The sequence below is a fragment of the Pongo pygmaeus genome, chromosome 1, assembly GCF_028885625.2.
Source record: "Pongo pygmaeus isolate AG05252 chromosome 1, NHGRI_mPonPyg2-v2.0_pri, whole genome shotgun sequence".
Lineage (NCBI taxonomy): Eukaryota > Metazoa > Chordata > Mammalia > Primates > Hominidae > Pongo > Pongo pygmaeus.
Genome location: NC_072373.2, coordinates 160,680,409 through 160,699,053, shown reverse-complemented (window position 1 = coordinate 160,699,053; position 18,645 = coordinate 160,680,409). Strand labels below are relative to the sequence as shown.

At 37.6% G+C, this 18,645-nt stretch overlaps 1 protein-coding gene across 2 annotated transcripts in view; it reads left to right on the top strand.

Moving 5' to 3' along the window:
- The first annotated feature begins 379 nt into the window (after positions 1-379).
- Positions 380-18,645, top strand: part of LRRC7 (leucine rich repeat containing 7) — a 572,997-nt gene continuing 554,731 nt past the window's right edge. Inside the window, exon 1 of one of the 2 annotated variants that reach the window (XM_054482958.2) lies at positions 380-1,491. In XM_054482958.2, the coding sequence (XP_054338933.1) occupies positions 1,490-1,491 (2 nt within the window). In that variant the 5' untranslated portion in view covers positions 380-1,489. The remainder of the gene's footprint in view (positions 1,492-18,645) is intronic. The other variant, XM_054482976.2, reaches the window with a different exon arrangement.

Below are 18,645 nucleotides of genomic sequence, written 5' to 3'. Positions count from 1 at the left end.
CAGCAGCCGCAACCCCAGAATGAGGAGAGGACTTCAGAGCAGGCAGAAGGTTCGCTACCATGACTGATGTGAAGCGACCTGACGCACAAGCAGAGACTTTTCTCCTTGGCAGCCAACAACCTGCAGCAGGCAAGGCGGGCGGGGGAGGAAACCCCGAGGAGGCGCTCCCGGCCGCCTCTTTGCTGAGATAGCAGGAGCAGCAGCCTGAGGAGCCACGAGCTCAGCGTCACTGAGCTAGTGCGGGTGCAAGGGCTCGCAGGCAGGCGCACAGGCCGGGAGCCGCTTCTGCAGCTCAGGCGGCCGCGCTGCAGGACGCCGCGCCGCGCTGCCGGAGCGCCTGGGGCTGGCCCGCGAGCGGGAGGAGCTGGCGGCCGCGCTCCGCCCGGCGCTGAGATTCGTGCCACCTGCCTCGAACACCACGGAGGCGAGAGGAACCCAGAGAGCTCGGCCTCTCGTCCCGTTCTCGAAAAGCAGCCAGCCTATCGTGACGGAGCCGGGAGAAGGCTAGCGTTTCAATTCTGTGCAGGACTGGGATTCTTCTTCTCAAAATTTGGGGGAGCCGGAGTAGAGGTCAGAGGGACAGGCAAGGATCTCAAAAAGGGACCGAGGGTTGTGAACATGGTTACCCCCTCCTATCATTGGAAAATCTCCTTGACATTTTTCACACTTTGAAGCAGCTGCAGCTGGTGTCGTCGGAAAAGGGGGTGGGAAAAAAGAGAGGGGGCGGGGAGAGCGGTGAGACAGCCAAGAGCCATGAGCGGCGCCTCCTCGCCTGCCAATCCTGGCACCTGTGCGCCGAGCCACTGCACCGAGGAGGACCCTACTCCGGGTGAACACCGGGCTTGAAGCCACGGACACCCAGCCCCTGTGCAGCGGGTTCTCGCCGGCGGGACCTGCAGCCGCCCACTCGGGCCACCGCCACCGCCTCCTGCAGTTGCGGAGCGCTCAGCCCCTCCGAGACGCCCGCTGTGCCCTGGCCCCTGGGGATCCTCGCCCTCCACAGGCGCGGCAACGGGCAGGGGTTGTTACGGAGTTGGGTGCAGGATTCGCCTTTCCTGCTCGTCTCTTCTCCGCCCAGGATTTATTGTCTGTGGAGCCTTCTGGGGGCGGGGAGGGAGCTGCGCCTCCGCCACCGCCGCCGCCGCTGCTGCTGCGGTCGCTAGCGCGGCGCGCTGGGCAGGCTGAGGCTGGGCAGTGGACGCGCTCCTGCCTCCCCCGCCGGCGCTTCGGGCTTCCCCTCGGCCGCTTCCCGCGGGAACCTCTCCAGCCGTCCACCTGAAGGGCACTGGCATCATGGTCTAACGTGGCACCTTCCTGGATTCCCCTCTATCTCCTGTTCTTCCTACCTTCTACTCCTTCCCTCCTCTTCTCCTCCTCCGAGGACCCTGGCGCCCACTCCACTACGGACCCCTGAACACTTAAGGAATAACCCTTGGCAGCTGCACGACTACGCTCTCCGAAACCTCATGGGCAGTTTCTCCCGCCGGCGATGTGAGTAAGGCACGCTCGCTGCGTGGCGGAGGGTGCTGCGGGGGCCCAGCCGCGTGCGGCCGCGGCAACCGTAGGCGCGAGAGGTGTGGGACCCCAGAAGCCGGCCGGGGGCGGGGGTGGCAGGGTGGGAGGCTTCGGCGCTCGCGGGGAGCTGCTTGTGCGGTGGCCGACGGAGGCGGCGATGATGTGGTATGTTGCAGAGCGTTTGGAAATGGGGTGCTAACTGGGCGGGTGCATGGGAGCACCGAGTAGCTTGAGCTGGCAAGAGACCTTAAAGGGTTACATACTGCGAAAAGGAAAGGTAAATGTTGGGCGCTGGTGCTGGGACCATTGGTTCCGCTGAAATTAGGTTTAGCTCCTCGTTATTATCTTGGGTATCTCCAGTCAGCTTTTTTCCCAGAGGTGTCTGAGGGATGAAGCGCGTGTTTGATCGTGACACACACACTCACACTCACACTAACACACACTTGTGGCAGGACGCACTTGTCTCCTTATCTTGGGAGGTGTTGTATCAATGTCTCGATGTCTGTTTGAAAAAATACAATTAGAAGATTTTTATGTGATTGGGATTGAAGGGAAAGGGTGGGGTTTGGGGGGATGGAGGGGACGAAGGAACATGAAAGACTGGAGGACGGAAAGAAGTGGGGGAGCGTGTTCCCTGGGAGTCAGGGAGAACCTTGCCTCCCTCCCTGTCAGCTAGACAACTCCTGCCCACACATCTCTTTTGTGTGGCACGAGAAGCTGGCGAACCTGCCTATTCCCAATCCAGCGCTGGGTCCCCTTGAGGATCTTGCGTCCTCCTCTCCGAGTTATTAAGGATGCAGGACGCGTTTCGGATTCGACGTGGAAAGAGGGAGGGAAGCATATTAGCATTAAGGTAATCATGGCACCCTGGCTCGTGGACTATTAGATTGGCTACCAGTGGTCTCTAATCTTACTGTTTGCAGAGTCAAGAATGGGGGCGGGGGTTGGGGGACTGTATAGATTGCCTTTTAAAATAGTGTGACTTCATAATAACGGAGATGGCTGCAAGATTGCTTCCTTACACTACTTCTCGGCCATCAGGGCTGAATAAAGGACCCGCCTCCGCCCTCTACTCCCGCTCTTCTCTGGTGGTCTCTTCCCCATCAAGTCACAAAGCGAGCGGGTTGGGTGAGAGGGCACAGCTCGAGGCAGAGAAGAGACGGGGTCACTTTCACAACTCCCAGGAATCGGCTTCAGAAAGGCACCATCTGCGACTCCCACGTTCCTTTCGAAGTTCTCCTTCAAAAGGAATTACAAAAAAAAAAAAAAAAAAAAAAAAGCGATGGGGGTGGGGATCGGTAAGACACAGGGGTCCTCCCACTGCTCTTTTGGATTACTTTCCCAATACTCTTTCAACACATCGAATTTACCTGCAGTGGTAACTGGGTCAGCAGGTAAATAGATTTGTATCTGTATATGTCGAAATGTGTCTCTCCTGATGGATGAAAAGCAATTTTTTTGTGAGCATATTCTAACCTAGGCGAAATTTCTAAGCACAATAGAGATTTTTATAGCGTGGGCGAGAAGAGTGCATTCCAGCGAAAGCAGGACACGTGATCTCTCCAACGGGAGAGATACAGTATTAGGAACTCGATTTTCTTTGTTCCAGCCTGAGCCTATGAGATGTTCGGCATCCTGGTTGCTTAAGTCCTCCTATAGAAGGAAAATAATAATAATAATAATAAAGTTGATCGGAGGCGAAATAGAGGGAAAATAAGCACAGGTAGATATGCGTGAACGGTTTGAAAGCTTCGCCTCTGCCTTTTTTTTACCGCCCACCCTTCACCCCCACCCCTTGCTCCAGCCAGCCCCCTATTTTAAAATGAGGCATTTCCTCTGGGAGACTGTGGAAAAGTTCTCCAGCCCCTCTGCACACGTGGGTTCTCCAGCACTTCAGAACCTGCTGTGATTCGCAACAGATTACACCACCTTCCCAGTCCAAGTGTCACGCCTCCGTCCAGGCTTCCTCGAGTTGGCTTCCAGGAAGGACTCTAAGGGAACTACCACGAGGTCTTTTTGTTTGTTTGTTTGTAGTTTTTGTTTGTTTGTTTGTTTTTACAAAAGACAGTAAAGCAATGAAGTCTTTACTTTTTAGAAATCATTGATTGCACAGGGGGAAAAATGAGAAAGTAGGGATGTAGGAATGATTTTATGTTTCCTTAAGAGTCATAGGGCTAAAGTATATTGAGGGTGTGTTTAGTGATTGCGTTTGGACTTCTGAGGTGTCTCAGGCCTGTGAAAAATGTCCTGAGGTCAGAATATTTATTAATTTAGTGGAGATATAACTTGTTTACGACCCAACATTTAGAGTTACCTGACTTGGAGATTTCTTATTTCATTTTCACTTAATGTTTTATAATCCATCTTAGTAGGCTAAAGTTTTTAAAAGGTGGTTTATTTATGTGTTATGCTGCATTGCATCATACTAATATGTAATGATAGGAAAAACAGTCAATTTTCACGACTTATTATGAGGTGAGAGTTCTTTATACATTTTTAAGAAAAAATTGACTATCCAAGAAAAAATGTGTACTTACCATGGCAACACTTACATTCTACATCACTTGTGTCTGCACATATGCAGCTTAGAATTAGAAACAACTTCATAAAGAAACCTGGTCCAGTTGCAGTAGCCATGTTTTATTCAGAATTTTAGTGCAGCTTTAGGCTGTCATTAACATTTTCCCAATTAAATTCTTATTCCACTTTCTTTTATAAGCTTTTAATTTTTCTAATTCCTTTATAAAATACAGAACATAAGCTTAAAGTGTTTTTGTGTGTCTGCATTTTTCTTTGCTTTGGATTTCAAAAAATCACGAAGATATAAATTAATATTATGAATGTTATTGCTTATGAAAGTAAACTATATTATCTATATGATGTTCATTCCAATGGTACTTGTAGATCTCTCTTATTTCAGCACATAGTACATGATTAAATATTTGATACAAAAACTTGGTCTTGTTAATCACAACTTTAAAACATTCACTTTTTAGAACAGGTAAAATATTGATGTTAGGTTTTAATTGGTGTTTCAAAATTACACTTATAGATACTAAAATTTTATTTTCTGAATGACTGTGGCCCCAATATAAAAAGGAATCACACATTCCACGAGACTATGACTTCATTTCTTACTCAGATTAACAGACTAAACGAAGAGTAACCAATTATTGATGAATTATCATCTGAATTATTTATAGATTCTTATTACATTTTCTTTCTTCACATAAATTATTTCATAGTTTTTTGAAAAAATTATTTCAAACATATATGCTGTTGAACACAATAGTTATAATAGCCACACTATCATTGAAAGACATTATTTGGTGTATTTTGTTGTCTCTAATAACTGACTGCTTTGCAGACTATCATCCACATTCATTTTTGGAGCCATGTAAATTTGCAAGATGACTTTAGGGGAATGTTAATTCAAATCTGTGACATATAACAGACTTTTAGTTTATGACAAGCCGAGTTACCATTAACTAATTTTTATTGCCACAGAAAATATCATTGGAGATGACTCTAGGCTCTTTGGAGAACCTTGAAGTTTTCACTCTGAAGTTCTTTAATTTAGCAGTCAACATCAGTCTTCAATAGAGAGTTTTCAACGTTTCAACATTAAGAAATAAAATTTTAATATAAAGTTAGCAATTTAAACCTATAATGAAGCAAATTATATTATATTCTGATGGAACAAAAAAGCAAATTATATAAGCTATTGTAATTAAATCAAATACCTAAATCAAAAAAAGGAGATTCATAGACAGGCTGCACTTATGTTTTAAAAAACTTACTTGTGAATTGTCGATAAAAACTCAAAATGAAAAGTGGCACTATAAATCAACAATGTTTGAATGATGGTTGCTACAAATCAATAGTATTTTTTCTTTATGTGGCTTTTAACCATGTTACTTATGTGACTCAGGTTTGAATCATTAGAAATAATTATATTTTTATAGAAACAACTGTAGAGTATTACCCTGAGATAGTGAAAGAGGAGTAAGAAAAACTTAGGTATGTCTAGAAGTAATGTGCAATCTTAGGTAATACATCTCTTTTAACAAGATAAAATAGAGGTGGCAATAATTACTATTTTATAACTGTAGGACATACCAAATAAGACAAAGGGGTACCTGAAATGTGGTTTGGAAATTTTAGAAGAGTGAAGTATAAACTTTTTTATACAGATTAGTTTTTCTGTAGTAATGTGTGTGTGGGGTATGTGTGTGTGTGGTTGTGTTTAGTGATAGCATAGTATAATTATGTATATTATATAATGGTGTAATTAAAAGCATGCCATTTAAATAATCAAATATGTCTATTTCCTATCTCAAAAAAAGTGAATATGCTCAGAAATCCACGAACATCATTTGTCATATTGCCTCCCCTACCATAGTACCTGAACTGTAATCATAATTATAATAAGTTACTGCTTGCTGAACTCCTACCATGAGTCATGAGCTTTACTTCAAAATAATCCTATAGGAAGCATGAGTCTCACTGTTTTAAAGATTAGAAAACTGAAACTCAAAGATAGCAAGTGGCAAATCCATGCCACATGGAAAGTGATGGGCCAAGATTTAAGCCCAGATTTGGCCCCTGTTCATTTTTCCCCATTCTGTGCTCTCTTCTTCATGGCATAAATTGAAGTTCGGTAAATAACTGAAATCTGTAGATTACGGAAGTTTTTCCTGGTATACAAAGAAAAATTAAGATGTTGAACCAGCTTTTGAAAGCTGTATATTTGGTGATAATACATCCTATTATTTTTGGACTATTATTTAATGTATGTATAGAAAATACTGTTGCTTATTATCTTGGAATAATTCATTCACGACAGAAATTTAATAACCTAGTAGAATCTGTCATATAAAACTACATTATGGAAGTTTTCAATAAAGCAAATTTTGAGTCAATAGCTGTCATGTCTATTTTGAAACTATGATGATGCACTTGATAATTAAGCCCCTGGAGAGGCATCATATATGCTAATTAAATTATTAATCATAATACAAACATTATCATTTGTCATTCAAAGACATGGGAAAAATATTAAATACATTAATAACCCAAAGGATTTCCTGTGTACACTCATTCTCATTTTATTGTTCATTGCTTAATAAACTACTTAAAATCTATACAAAATATTATTTTACTGCAATACACATGAAAGGAATAGTAGTTGTCAGGGATGAAGCATTGAAATGTCTATTAACATTGACATGATGTGTTTAAATATTTTAACAATGGAGCAGTTGTATACATTGTTTAAAGAATTTATTTATAGGCTTCTTAAAGATGCAGTTTCTTCAGTTGTGCCAGGATATTTTTGCTGTACATGAAGTTCAGTAAGGTTGAAAGCATACTTAACATGAGGGCATAGGTATGCCCAAGGTAGTATCATAACAAATGGCTTAAGTTAAAAACAATGGAACTGTAGGATACTTGTGTGTGTGGCGGGGTGGGTCAGATGAGGGAGATATTTAAATGTTGTGGTACTGAAGAGGTAAAGTAGTATGAGAACAAGTGAGAAGCTATTGATTTCAATTATAGAAAAGAGGTAGCTGACCTTAAAACAAAACAATAGCATAAATACTATCATTATCATCATGAAATTTTCATAGGTAAAAAGAAATGGTACTGTGAAAAGCAGAAAAACAGAGCTAACAGAGGAAAATATGGGACAAACAACTGGAAAAGAGCTGTTAGACAAGTCACGGAGAAACTACAGGATTTTATGTTATTATATTGAAAAAGACAAGAATACTCTGGTGTAGTGGCAAAATACTTTATAGATGCTTGGCTGTATTGTCAATTTATTCAATAATGGAAGGAAAGGTAAGAAATGAACTTTATTAAGATAGTGCCTAAGTATTATGAAGACATTTGTTGCACTAAAAAGGTAAGTAATGGACACAAAGCTAAAATATGCCAGCTGAACTTAAAGAATTAATGTGTCACAGATGGTGTAACTAAAACAATTAAAAATTGCAAATAATAGACTTCTAGATACTAACTACTTAAGTGTTCTGCATCAAAAGTATTCATCATTGTAGTTCTTACCACCAGTAGGCTACCTTACAGAACCATGTTGGATGGAGATATACCTTGGGCCACATATTTTGAGCACTCATAAAATTAAATAGTTACTATCCAGCGTTATTCTGATCAGTGTAATTCAAGACATGAAAAAAATTTCTTCCCTATATCAAGTGTGATTAATTTCTTAAGACAATTATAAAAGCTATTGTAATTAAATCAAATACCTAGTTAAACTTAGAGTGAGTGTTAAATATTAGTGAAGTCCTTAGGGTAATATCGTATTGTTGAACACTGGGCACACCACACACATACACATATAGCTGTAATTGTTCTATTTCACAACACATATGCACACACAAACATAGCTGTAATCTTACTATTTCAGGAGTTTATAACATTTCAGAGCTGGAAAGGAATTTAGAGGGTCTCATTTTATAAAAAAAGGAAACTGAGGCCCCACTAAGTATACTTTCTTGCTGAGGGTCATCCAGCTGTTAATGGGAGAAATAGCAACAAAATCAGTTCTTGTAGCTCCCACTGTCTGCCAGTAAAACCACACCCTTGGAACTACTGGTGTCTCTTATACCCGAGCAAAGTAGAAGAGAGAAAGGAACCTTAATTCAATAGATCCAATTAATATATCCAGCCAATTTGATGACACTATCCAAAAAGCATTTCTTTTTCATTGAATTTTTGGCCTGAATTTCAATCTGAGTTTAATTTTTGGTCTTAATTATGCCCTGAGTTTTTATTTGGCTTGAGCATTTTGGACAATTGCCTTATCCTCCACTTTGACTTGACTGTCTAGGCAGATTCCCATGCTATAAATTTAACATCTGTTAAGTATTCTATTTTTAAAATATCTTTATTTAAGAAATGTAGAATTAATTTTCACTAATATTGAAGCACTCTAAATTTGGATACTATATCCTTTCTTAAAACATTAAAATTAAAATGTTCTTTTTAAATCATTGATCTTTTTAGGATAATGCCAGCTAAATGAATGTTGGATGATGAAGAAATGTTCAATTCATTTTAAATAAATAAATTATCTTCTAAATTTGCTAATTTTATTAGGGGTCAACCAATGAGTTTTCTCACCAAAAAACAAGGAGGACTTTAAGTGCTGTTAGAGCTTTCTATAAACTACTACTTCAAATATGAATTAGGAAACCATTCTAATCAGGAAAATAAAATACAATACAGTTGGAATTTGTAAAACAGACTCATTTCTGAGAAGTTTTTCACATTATTAAATTTTGGGCTGGGTGACTGTAATCCAGCACTTTGGGAGGTTGAGGTGGGATGATTGCTTGAGTCCAGGAGTGTGAAACCAACCTGGGCAATATAGTGAGACGTCATATCTACTTTTTTTTTTTTTAAGTAGCCAGGAGTGGTGGTGCTCACCTGTAGTCCCACCTACTCAGGAGGCTGAGGTGGGAAGACTGCTTTAGCTTAGGAGGCAGAGGTTGCAGTGAGTTGAGATCACACTACTGTACTCCAGGCTGGGTGACAGAGTGACACTCTGAAAAAAAAAAAAAAGTTACTTTGGAAGGTCCTTTAAAATAGCAAGATCCTTCCTTCTTCTAAATATCTGGTTACACATCTGTTATGACTTAGTTCTTCTGTTACAAGACAAATTTGAAATAAACGTTTCATTTATATTTTTTCTAATGCTAAAATTCTTAGTCCACCATATCTAGAAGCTTTGATTACAGGTAAATTTAAGGCAAGATGTTTTATAACCCATCAGCAAACCATATCAGCAATGATTATAAAGCATTTTTGAAATTATGGTATAAATCTCTTAAAATATGTATTTGAGTTGTAAACAATGAAATGTAGAAATATTTACAAAGAAAAGTTTTGATTAAATAAGATACCTACATACCGACACAGTCCCACCTAATAACCCTTTTTAAAAGACATAACTCCTTATTAAGGAAATAATGTTTTAAATTGAAGAAACACCATGATGACTAAATTAATGCATCACATATCAGCACATTAGCTATGCTTTTCATTTGTAAAATGGTTCTTATTCATGCCAACTTTCAGTGTACTGTTCAGAGGCTCGTGGGTGTGATGGAACGGAACATATTTCTGCATCTGTGAATGTAATCCCACACACCATTTTACATGACAAAATCTGAATGTCCTAAGTCTAGGTGTTAACAGTAATACAAGACGTCAACCTCTCCCAGTCCAGGATTCGAATTACTCCTTAATAATACCTGTTTTATCTTTTGCACTATCTAATTTTATTTAATGAGCAGTTATTTACACATGTAATATAAGGAGGATGGACGTTTTTTGTTTGTTTACTTGCTTTTTCTGCCTCATCATATCTAAGGTTTGCTTCCTGCAGACAAAAAGCAAGCCACTGAAACTCAAACACAGTAGACATCAATGTGGGACATGAACACAGGGGGCTGGATACAAAGATGATGTGCTTTTGTACTTTGGTACAAGAAGAAACTACTAGAACTGTTATGCATGTTTAAGTTCCATATAAAAATCATGGGTAAACTTACCCATAATTTATATAAAGGAATATGTTGTTAATCTCCTTCCCCCTCTTCCCTAGTAGAATTTCTTTGTATAATCATGTGCGAAAAATAGATATAAATGCATGGAAAAAAAAGTTGTATTTTAGTCCTGGTAATATGGATGAATACTTCCTTGTTTTAAATGCCACTTAATGGTTTTAATATTATTGCTTAACAATGGAAAAAATAGCGTATTTTAGTGTAGAAGATAGAAACTTTATTGGGTGTCAAGAGTTATAATTTAATGAATCAACATAATAAAATGTAATGTGATAGCTTCTAGTATTTATATTAAAAAAGGAGGGTAACAAAAAAACCCTAAAATGTTACTTGGGTTTTGTATTCTCTTTTTCTGGATATGAGTCAAGTGAGAAATTTACCCTCACACTGAGTAAAGATCACCATTAATTTGAATATGAATATAGTTTAATGAAACTTCAGAATCCCTTGGTTACATTCTCCACATATCTTTTTTTAAAAAATAAAAAAGGTTAAACCTTTAAACTGTGTGGTTTGTGTGATCACACAAAGGTCACTTTATATTGGTATTTTTAGGATACTTCAATATATGGACCATTCATTCATTCCCAGCATCATTGCTTAAATAATTATTTAAATGACTGTTTCCCAAACCAGCACATATGTAGAGACTCACTGGATATTTTATCTCAAGCAAACTAGCTCACAGCCTGGTGCAGAAAAAGATGCATGTTGTGTGAATGAATGTTTCAATGAATGAATCGTTCCACTTATTCTTCTGAATGCCTCTAAATGACTCTTGTAGCCATCAGCACAGTTTCCCTCAATTCCTTCTTCTCCTCCTTTCTGAGAGCATCATAGGATTGTGCTTCCCAGCCATAGCCATATGACTTGCTTTGGTTGAGGCAATCAGAACAAAAGGTAAGGAGTGTCTCTTTTGAATAGAAGCTTTTTTTTTTTTTTTTTTTTTTTTTTGGTAGAGCCAGCATCTTCCCATGTTGCCCATGCTGGTCTCAAACTCCTGGGCTGAAGCAGTCCTCCTGCCTTCACCTCCCAAAGTGTTGGGCTTACAGGTGTGAGCCACTGCACCTGGCCTGAATAGAAGTGTTTATGACCCAGTGCACTGCTTGCTCTTTCCCTAATATAGTAATTGTGGAAGCACATGTCATGATAGAGCCTCCATCGTCCTGGTCCATGAATAATTACACTAAATGCAGTCCTCCTGGCACATAGGTATTTGACATGTGGTGTGAGAAAGAAATAAAGCATTGATATGTTGGGATTTGGGGAGTTGTTTGTTAATAGAGAATAACCTACTCTTCCCTCCTTCTCAAATTTATTGAGTTTGAAAGACAAAGGGTAAGTGAAATCCTATTCTATTAAAAGTAGAATCCTAATTTCCAGTTTACAGTGTCACAACTACAGAAATAAGTATGCTACTAATTTGGATCGTAATATTAAAATATATTACATTTTATGACTGGTTAAAGATATAATTTTTAACAAAGCTATTATTTAATACATAAAGATATTATTTAAAAGATAAAAAATCAACCTATTTGAGAAAATTTTATAAGTCTTAAGCACTTTGACTTTCTCAGTTGGTAATTTTGTGCACAAGCATATTTTAATACACCAGAAGTCTAAGAACTAAGCTACTGTTCTTGTACAACTCAGGTATAGCTCCTCAGATTTGTAAACAAATCAAAGAAACTAGGGTGCAATATATTTTTTCATTCTGTATATTGTTAGGAGAACTTTTATGATAAAAATCTACCATATCTACTGGAATCTGCAACTTTTTCAGTTTAATAAATTTTACTAAGTTCTTGCCTGCCTGCATTCATTCATTCTAAATATTTACTGTGTGCCAGGCTTTGTGCTAGAAACAGCTGAGTACAAACCTGGTCTCTGATTTCATGGAGTTTACAGTCTAATGGTATAGACAGACCTTAAATAAATAATAATTCTAGGGATATATGATTACAAATTATGATAAAAGCTAAGAAGAAAAAGACCAAGGTACTTAGAGTGAATATTTTGAAGTTCTGAGAAGAAGTAGCATCTTTGATTAACTGCTATTTAAATAAAACCTCTAAGATGATAGAAGTTAGCCAGACAAAGAAAGAAGACAGGAGTATTCTAGTCAGGGCAAGTGGCAAATGCAAAAACTTTAAATCGGAAGAGGATGGTACATTGGAGGGCAATGTGATTGGCAGGAGGTCAATGTGACTGGATATGGGGAGCACGGGGAGACTGGCACGTTATGAGGCAGACATGAGCCAGACATCCAAGGACTTACTGACCAGGTTAAGAATTTAAGTTGTTTATCCTACATTCTGTGCAAAGTCATTAAGCATTTATGAACACAAAAGTGGTGTGAACTGATTGACATTTTTAAATGATTACCTGGGCTGCTATGTTTACATAGCTTCTACTTAGATGAAGGTGAGAGTGGAAATAGGGATTCGTGAATTAGGAGATGTTTATAGTGAGTTGGACAATAAATTATCTTGGGCTAGAATTTTGGTAGTGGAAATGGGAAGAGATAGATGAAAGTGAAATAAGCTTTGTAGAAGGTATTGGATTCACTGCTGAACTGATAGTAGTGAGGGCTAACGAAAGTGTGTTATCAAAGATTATTCCAAGATTTCTGGCATGAGAAACTGGATACATATAGGTACAATTTGTTGACTGGAGAATCTGGAGAGGGAACTAATTTATTCATGTATAACTAGAACATTGACAGAATGAAGGAAACTGAATAATGCTGACATATTGAAGAAGCATCAACTTGTAAATGTAAACACTTATTCCTATATAAAATTACTGGAAATGAATACTTCTATAGGGAAAAGTAATTAAAGCCTCTTTTTAAGAAAAAAGTTTTTAAATACATGAAAATTGGGTATGCATTAGAGTGACTCACCTTATATTGCTATCTTGGCTTTGTTTTAATTATTTTTTTGGCATGAAAAGAAAATACTAATTTCTTCCATCTTTACTCACTATGCTTTACAGTTTGGAAGGGCAATTTACTCCTGGTCCTTTTATACTTGGATTCCTAAGATGAGTAGAAGAGTGTAAACCATTGATAGTGTTTACTTTAAGCCACCCATCTCAAGCACTTCCTTAGCCTTTTGCAGCACTGTTGCTACCAAGGGATCCATGTGGTGGGATTCTCTGGGCAAGGTTACACCCATTTGCAATTTGTCCCATACGTGTTACCTTTTCCTAGAGCCCTTCATCTTCAAAATTTTTTTCACTGCTGAGTTCTGTCATTTAAGACATGCTGTAAATTGTTGCCCAGAGGGTGTACAAATAAGTAGAATGAGAATCCTTTGCTCATGGATACATAATCTAGGAATGTATGTAGCTGAAAATAAAAGAAGTATTAATGATTAGTAGCTTAACTAAGATACTTATTTTACCCTTTCTTCCAGTTAGCTTTTGCAGTGGTAATTATAATCTCAAAATATCTCAGTGGCTTACACCACAAACTTTCATTTCTCCCCTACACACCTGTGGGACAACAGCAGCTCCACTCAGCTCTCTTTACCCAATCTTCTCACTCCAGGATCCAAGCTGAAGGAGCAGCCTTTATCTCAGATGTGCTGTTTTCATGGTAGAGGACAGGAGCAAGAGGCCAAACTGGCCGACTGAAGTTCAATGAAAGCTTCTGCTCACACATAGCATATTTTAGGTCCATTTGCATTTCTTTGGCCAAAACAAGTCACATAACCAAGCCTGGCATGGCAAGAGAACAAATGGTTAAGCATCCATCTGGTATAAGTGGCTCAGTGATGCCATCAGGAACTCCAACTCATTCCAAATCTTTATCTGTTTCTTTGGTAGTAGTTCAGCATTTATACTTTGAAAGACAGTTTTTTCCTTCTTAACATAACTGCCTCTGAGTGGACTGGCACCAAGGAATGACAGTAATGGATATCCGCCAACTGTTGAGTTCCCTGGGTCTCTTCCTTGGCTCTTGTATCCTGGCCAGCATGCAAGTCTGTTTAATGCAGTTGTACTTATGAGTATGTTTTGATTTTTTTCTGGTTTGATTAGCTTGAAATGCATTTTACAAATTTCTCAAGTAAATTACTTTTGCCCTATTTTCCTAAGTTATAAGACATTTGGGGAAAAATAACATTCATATTAAAATTTAGATATTAGTCTAAATACCTAATATCTAAACAAATCAGTTTTAGTTTGGTTAAACAGTTTCTTTCAAGCACTGAAGTTTAGTTATAAAATAAAATTTTATTTTTTTGATAATATCTGGAGGATTTAAGGAGCATTTTATATTTTAGGAATGGACATACTTAAGAATTTTTGAGATAACTATCAATTCATAAAGCCTGAAATTCCCTTTGATATTCAAAACCTTATATATTTTATTTTTGTTCAGATCCTACTGTATCTAAAACTTTGGATTATAACTATTATTTATTAAATTAACTATACTTTTACAAATAAATTTTTTGTTTTGTTAATAAATGGAATCACTAAAATATGAAATATATCTAATTAATTAAATTCTTCAAAAGTAAATAGATTAGATTATTTATGTTGCTACTTCCTTAGGTGTTCTTGGGAAACTAGTTGGACTCCTACTTTCAAGGGTAACACAGTCACCACTAGGTCAGTGGTTTTCAAACATTTTTAAAATTGGGGACTGCTTTTATCCAGTAAAATATTACAAAGAACTCCAGTACATAAAACAGAGACAAGTAAGACTGCTGTGTTTAAAATGACTATGTTTTATGTTCAAGAATTATTATGCCAATGTATAATTATTTTATAATTTCTCACTTCCTCTTTTAACAGAAAAACAACTTACCCCCTATTGGGGAAATGATATAAAAATATAGGCATTATTTGTTATTTTCAGCTACAGATTTGTCAACAAACTTGGGGTTGAGCAAAGTCATTTGAATTGTTTTATGGGTACAAATAGGGCTGCATTACACTATCTCTCAATTTTTTTCTTTGATTGACAAAGGGTGATATTATCCACACAAAGACTTTCTGAGGGGTTCATTTCATCACACCAATTATCAGTATGTATGCAAGGCCTCTCCAAGACAGAAAGGTATTTGGGACTGCCAGTTCTGCCTCTTAATGAATATCTTCTGTGCCCAGCTAAATAAGCAAAACGGCAGAGAAAAACACAACTCTAGGGTAATCTGCAGCAGATGAAAAGACTTACTCATTTTGATGAATATGGCTCATTAGGATGGCTGGTTTTGTACTTGTCAATGCTTGGAATCGCTTACTTCTCTCATCCTAAATATCCAGTTGACATCGGCTATAGTTTTGTGAAAGTGAACTCCAGGCTGATCAGCAAAAAATAGTTTCAGAGGCAAAGGTGGAAAGAATTATTATTTCCTTAAAATTTATTTCTCTTTTCCCATTAGACAAAAATATTTGAGGTTATTTTGGGGGTCTTCTATTCTAGAAGACTTAGAAGTTTTACTACTCTTTGTTGCCTAACCTCCGTTACTCCCTTGCCATCTGCTGCCCTGGCCTTCAAAATTTTATTTTATCAAATGTCTCTCAAAATTGTGTTTTGCCAACAGCTGTGGTTTAGTAGCATGCATAGTTGAATTTCAGTAATACCAAAGATATGGATTTAAATTTGTTTTCTGTTACTTTTTAGCTAGGTGACCTCAGAAAAGTTACTTTAACTCTCTACATCATAACTTATCCTAAAAGTGAACATAATACCCATCTCACATAAATATTGTGAAGATCAAGTAATTTTAATTAGGAAAAGCAATCTGACACACTATTACTGTAATAATTCTTTAGAAATAATACTTTAGATATACAAATTGAATCATCTTACCCCTTCCCCAGTTAAAACAATTTATAGCTTTGCAATTTCTTTTGAGATAAAGACAAAAATTAATATGTTTTCTTATGAGGCATAGGAAAACATATGGATTCCTGTAAGTCTAGCTATTATCTACACTCCAGCTTCATTTCCTCAGTGTCCACAAATGTGAGTGTTCTTTCAGACTAGAAAAGGCCTTGTTTCCTACCACCTCAGGCCCTTTGCCTGTGTTGTTCTCATTAACTTCTCTTTTTACCTAGTTAACTCCTATTTTATCTTCCAATTTCAGCTCAATGATCACTTCCTAGAGGAAGCCTCTACTATCATCTTCTCTTTTGGCACTGTACATATACCAAAATGTTATACAAAATGTTCCATCCATGTTCGTTGATTGTAAACTGCTAGACTGATACACAGTTATATCTTCCTGATATTTTGAAATGCTTTATCTCAAACATTTACAAAACTGCTTCAAAATGAATTTGTATTCAAATGGAATAAAAGGAGAAGAAATGAGTTAATATTTATTGGGGGCCTACTATTATTTGTGGAACTCATCTAGGCATAATATATATACTTTATGTAATCCTCACCATATTTACTCTGTGAGCAAATATGATATTTAACAAAATGAAAATATATAATCATTAAAGATCTTTGTGCCAATTCAAGGAGCAAAAGGGAAGCATATACGATTTATAGACTAAAAAAGTACTTTTCTCTTTTGTTGAAGAGATAGAGGAATCCAGGAAAGTTTTATTACATCAGAGAAATTCTGTGTTGTAGAATATTCTAATCTTTCCGAAGATGCCTTTACCATTTGCATAGATCAGGCTAGATGAAATTCAAAGCTTCTAAAAAGTTGATAAATAGTATATAACTTGCACATAGTGTAATATATTTATAAATTGTGTCATTATGAAAATAATTCCCATCATGTGTATAAATATCTATGATACCAATACTAATTTGCAACATAAATACAAAAAGAGATACTTTGAAAGAGTCTGCAGATGTCAAGAATAAGTTGTGAGCTATCACAGTAAACATTTCTTGGAAGTACAACATGTGATAAAACATTTGCAGCCTGTTAAATGAGGGCCACGGACCCTGTCAGAATGACACAGCCAGCCACCAGTGAGTTCAGAAAGAACTACATAAACTATTACCAAGAAATATATCATTGTAAGACTTTTAATTAGCAAACTGTTCTGTTGTTTATCTTAAACATTGCACAAGATACTGCTTTTGCTTCTTTTATGTCACAGACGAAATCAGCTACTAAAAATCTGGCTTACAAAAATGATTCTTAAAATGAAGAGACTATAAATTTTTGTAAATCTGTAAAGAATTGAGATTTACTGTAGACTTAAATAGTGAAAGTACCAAGAGCTAGTCTGATACTCAGCCAGCTTTACTACCTCCAGATGTTAGAGGATAAGTCAAAATACTGAAATAAAATTAAAGTTTTGTCAATTTAAAATACTGACCTACTTACAAGACTTCTTTCTTTGTCCTTCCTTCCCTATGTGTAAGAACTTAAATATTATTGTAATTGGTCTCTCTGACTTTAGTCTCTGTCACCATCTGTCAGACTAATCTTTGTAAATGCCTTCTTTGTAGAATTAATTTTCCTTTTAGAAGCTCCCCAATGGTTTCCCCTCGACTTAAAAAAATTCTCATTTTGGTGGGGGGTGGCGCAGGGACAGATGAATTCATTGATGGTACATGGCAAAATGGGGCTCCCTAAGCCTCTTCCAGTCTTCAGGGTGTCTGGCATGAAAACTGTGAGTTGGGGAGATTTTCAATGTGGTGGGGGACTGGATGCAGCAGGGACTCGCCAGCAGCTGAGGGCCTCTCTCTTTTTCTGGGATCCTAGGGGGAGAATTCAGTGAGGTACTGCATACCATTTACTTAAAATTATTCCAGTAACTCTTGATAACTGTCATTTATTATTATCATAATTGAAGAATGAAATAAATCTTTCAGCTAAATAGACATCAGTGTCGATTTTGAAAACTGAACTGTTGATGTAAAAAAGGCATTTTACCAAAGTTTATTCTAGGCGTTTTGAGTGTTGTTTAAGGCTGTAATATTTGTGCCTTAATTCTTTAAAATACTACCCTTTGTTGATTATTTAGCATCAAAAGCTGAGATTCTAAGAAATTCCATTTATTGTTAAACTTTGGATTTTCTATTTTCCGAATTCTGAGGAACAATACAGAATTCAAGTGACTCTATTAACTCCCAAAATGTTCTTGCTGTTTCACATCTATATCTAAATAATGACATTTGTAGGTTTTTTCTTACATTCAGTATACTTACCTGAAGAAATATGTTGTACATGTTTGCATATCTAGATATCTGTTGTGCCCTTGGAATATTTGTAAGTATGCAAGTAGTAAAATGTGGTATACTATAACAGAGTGTTTTTCTGATTGATAGGAAATGGCTTCCTTCTTAAATCCCTTCTCTTTGTCTTCATATTACTTACTCATCCAAACTTAAAATATTCTACTTCTTTCTTCCCTTATGAGCATATGCTTTTTCTTCTAATTTTATGATCTCCAATTCCTAAATAGTTTTCATTTTCCTCTTCTCTCATTGTTCCCACAACAGTTCCCCAGTTCAGGACTCTTTAATGTCTCCTGTGCCTGATTCCAGTGGGCCCTGAGTGGACCTCACTGATCCCTCACTTCCTTTGGACTTTTCTTC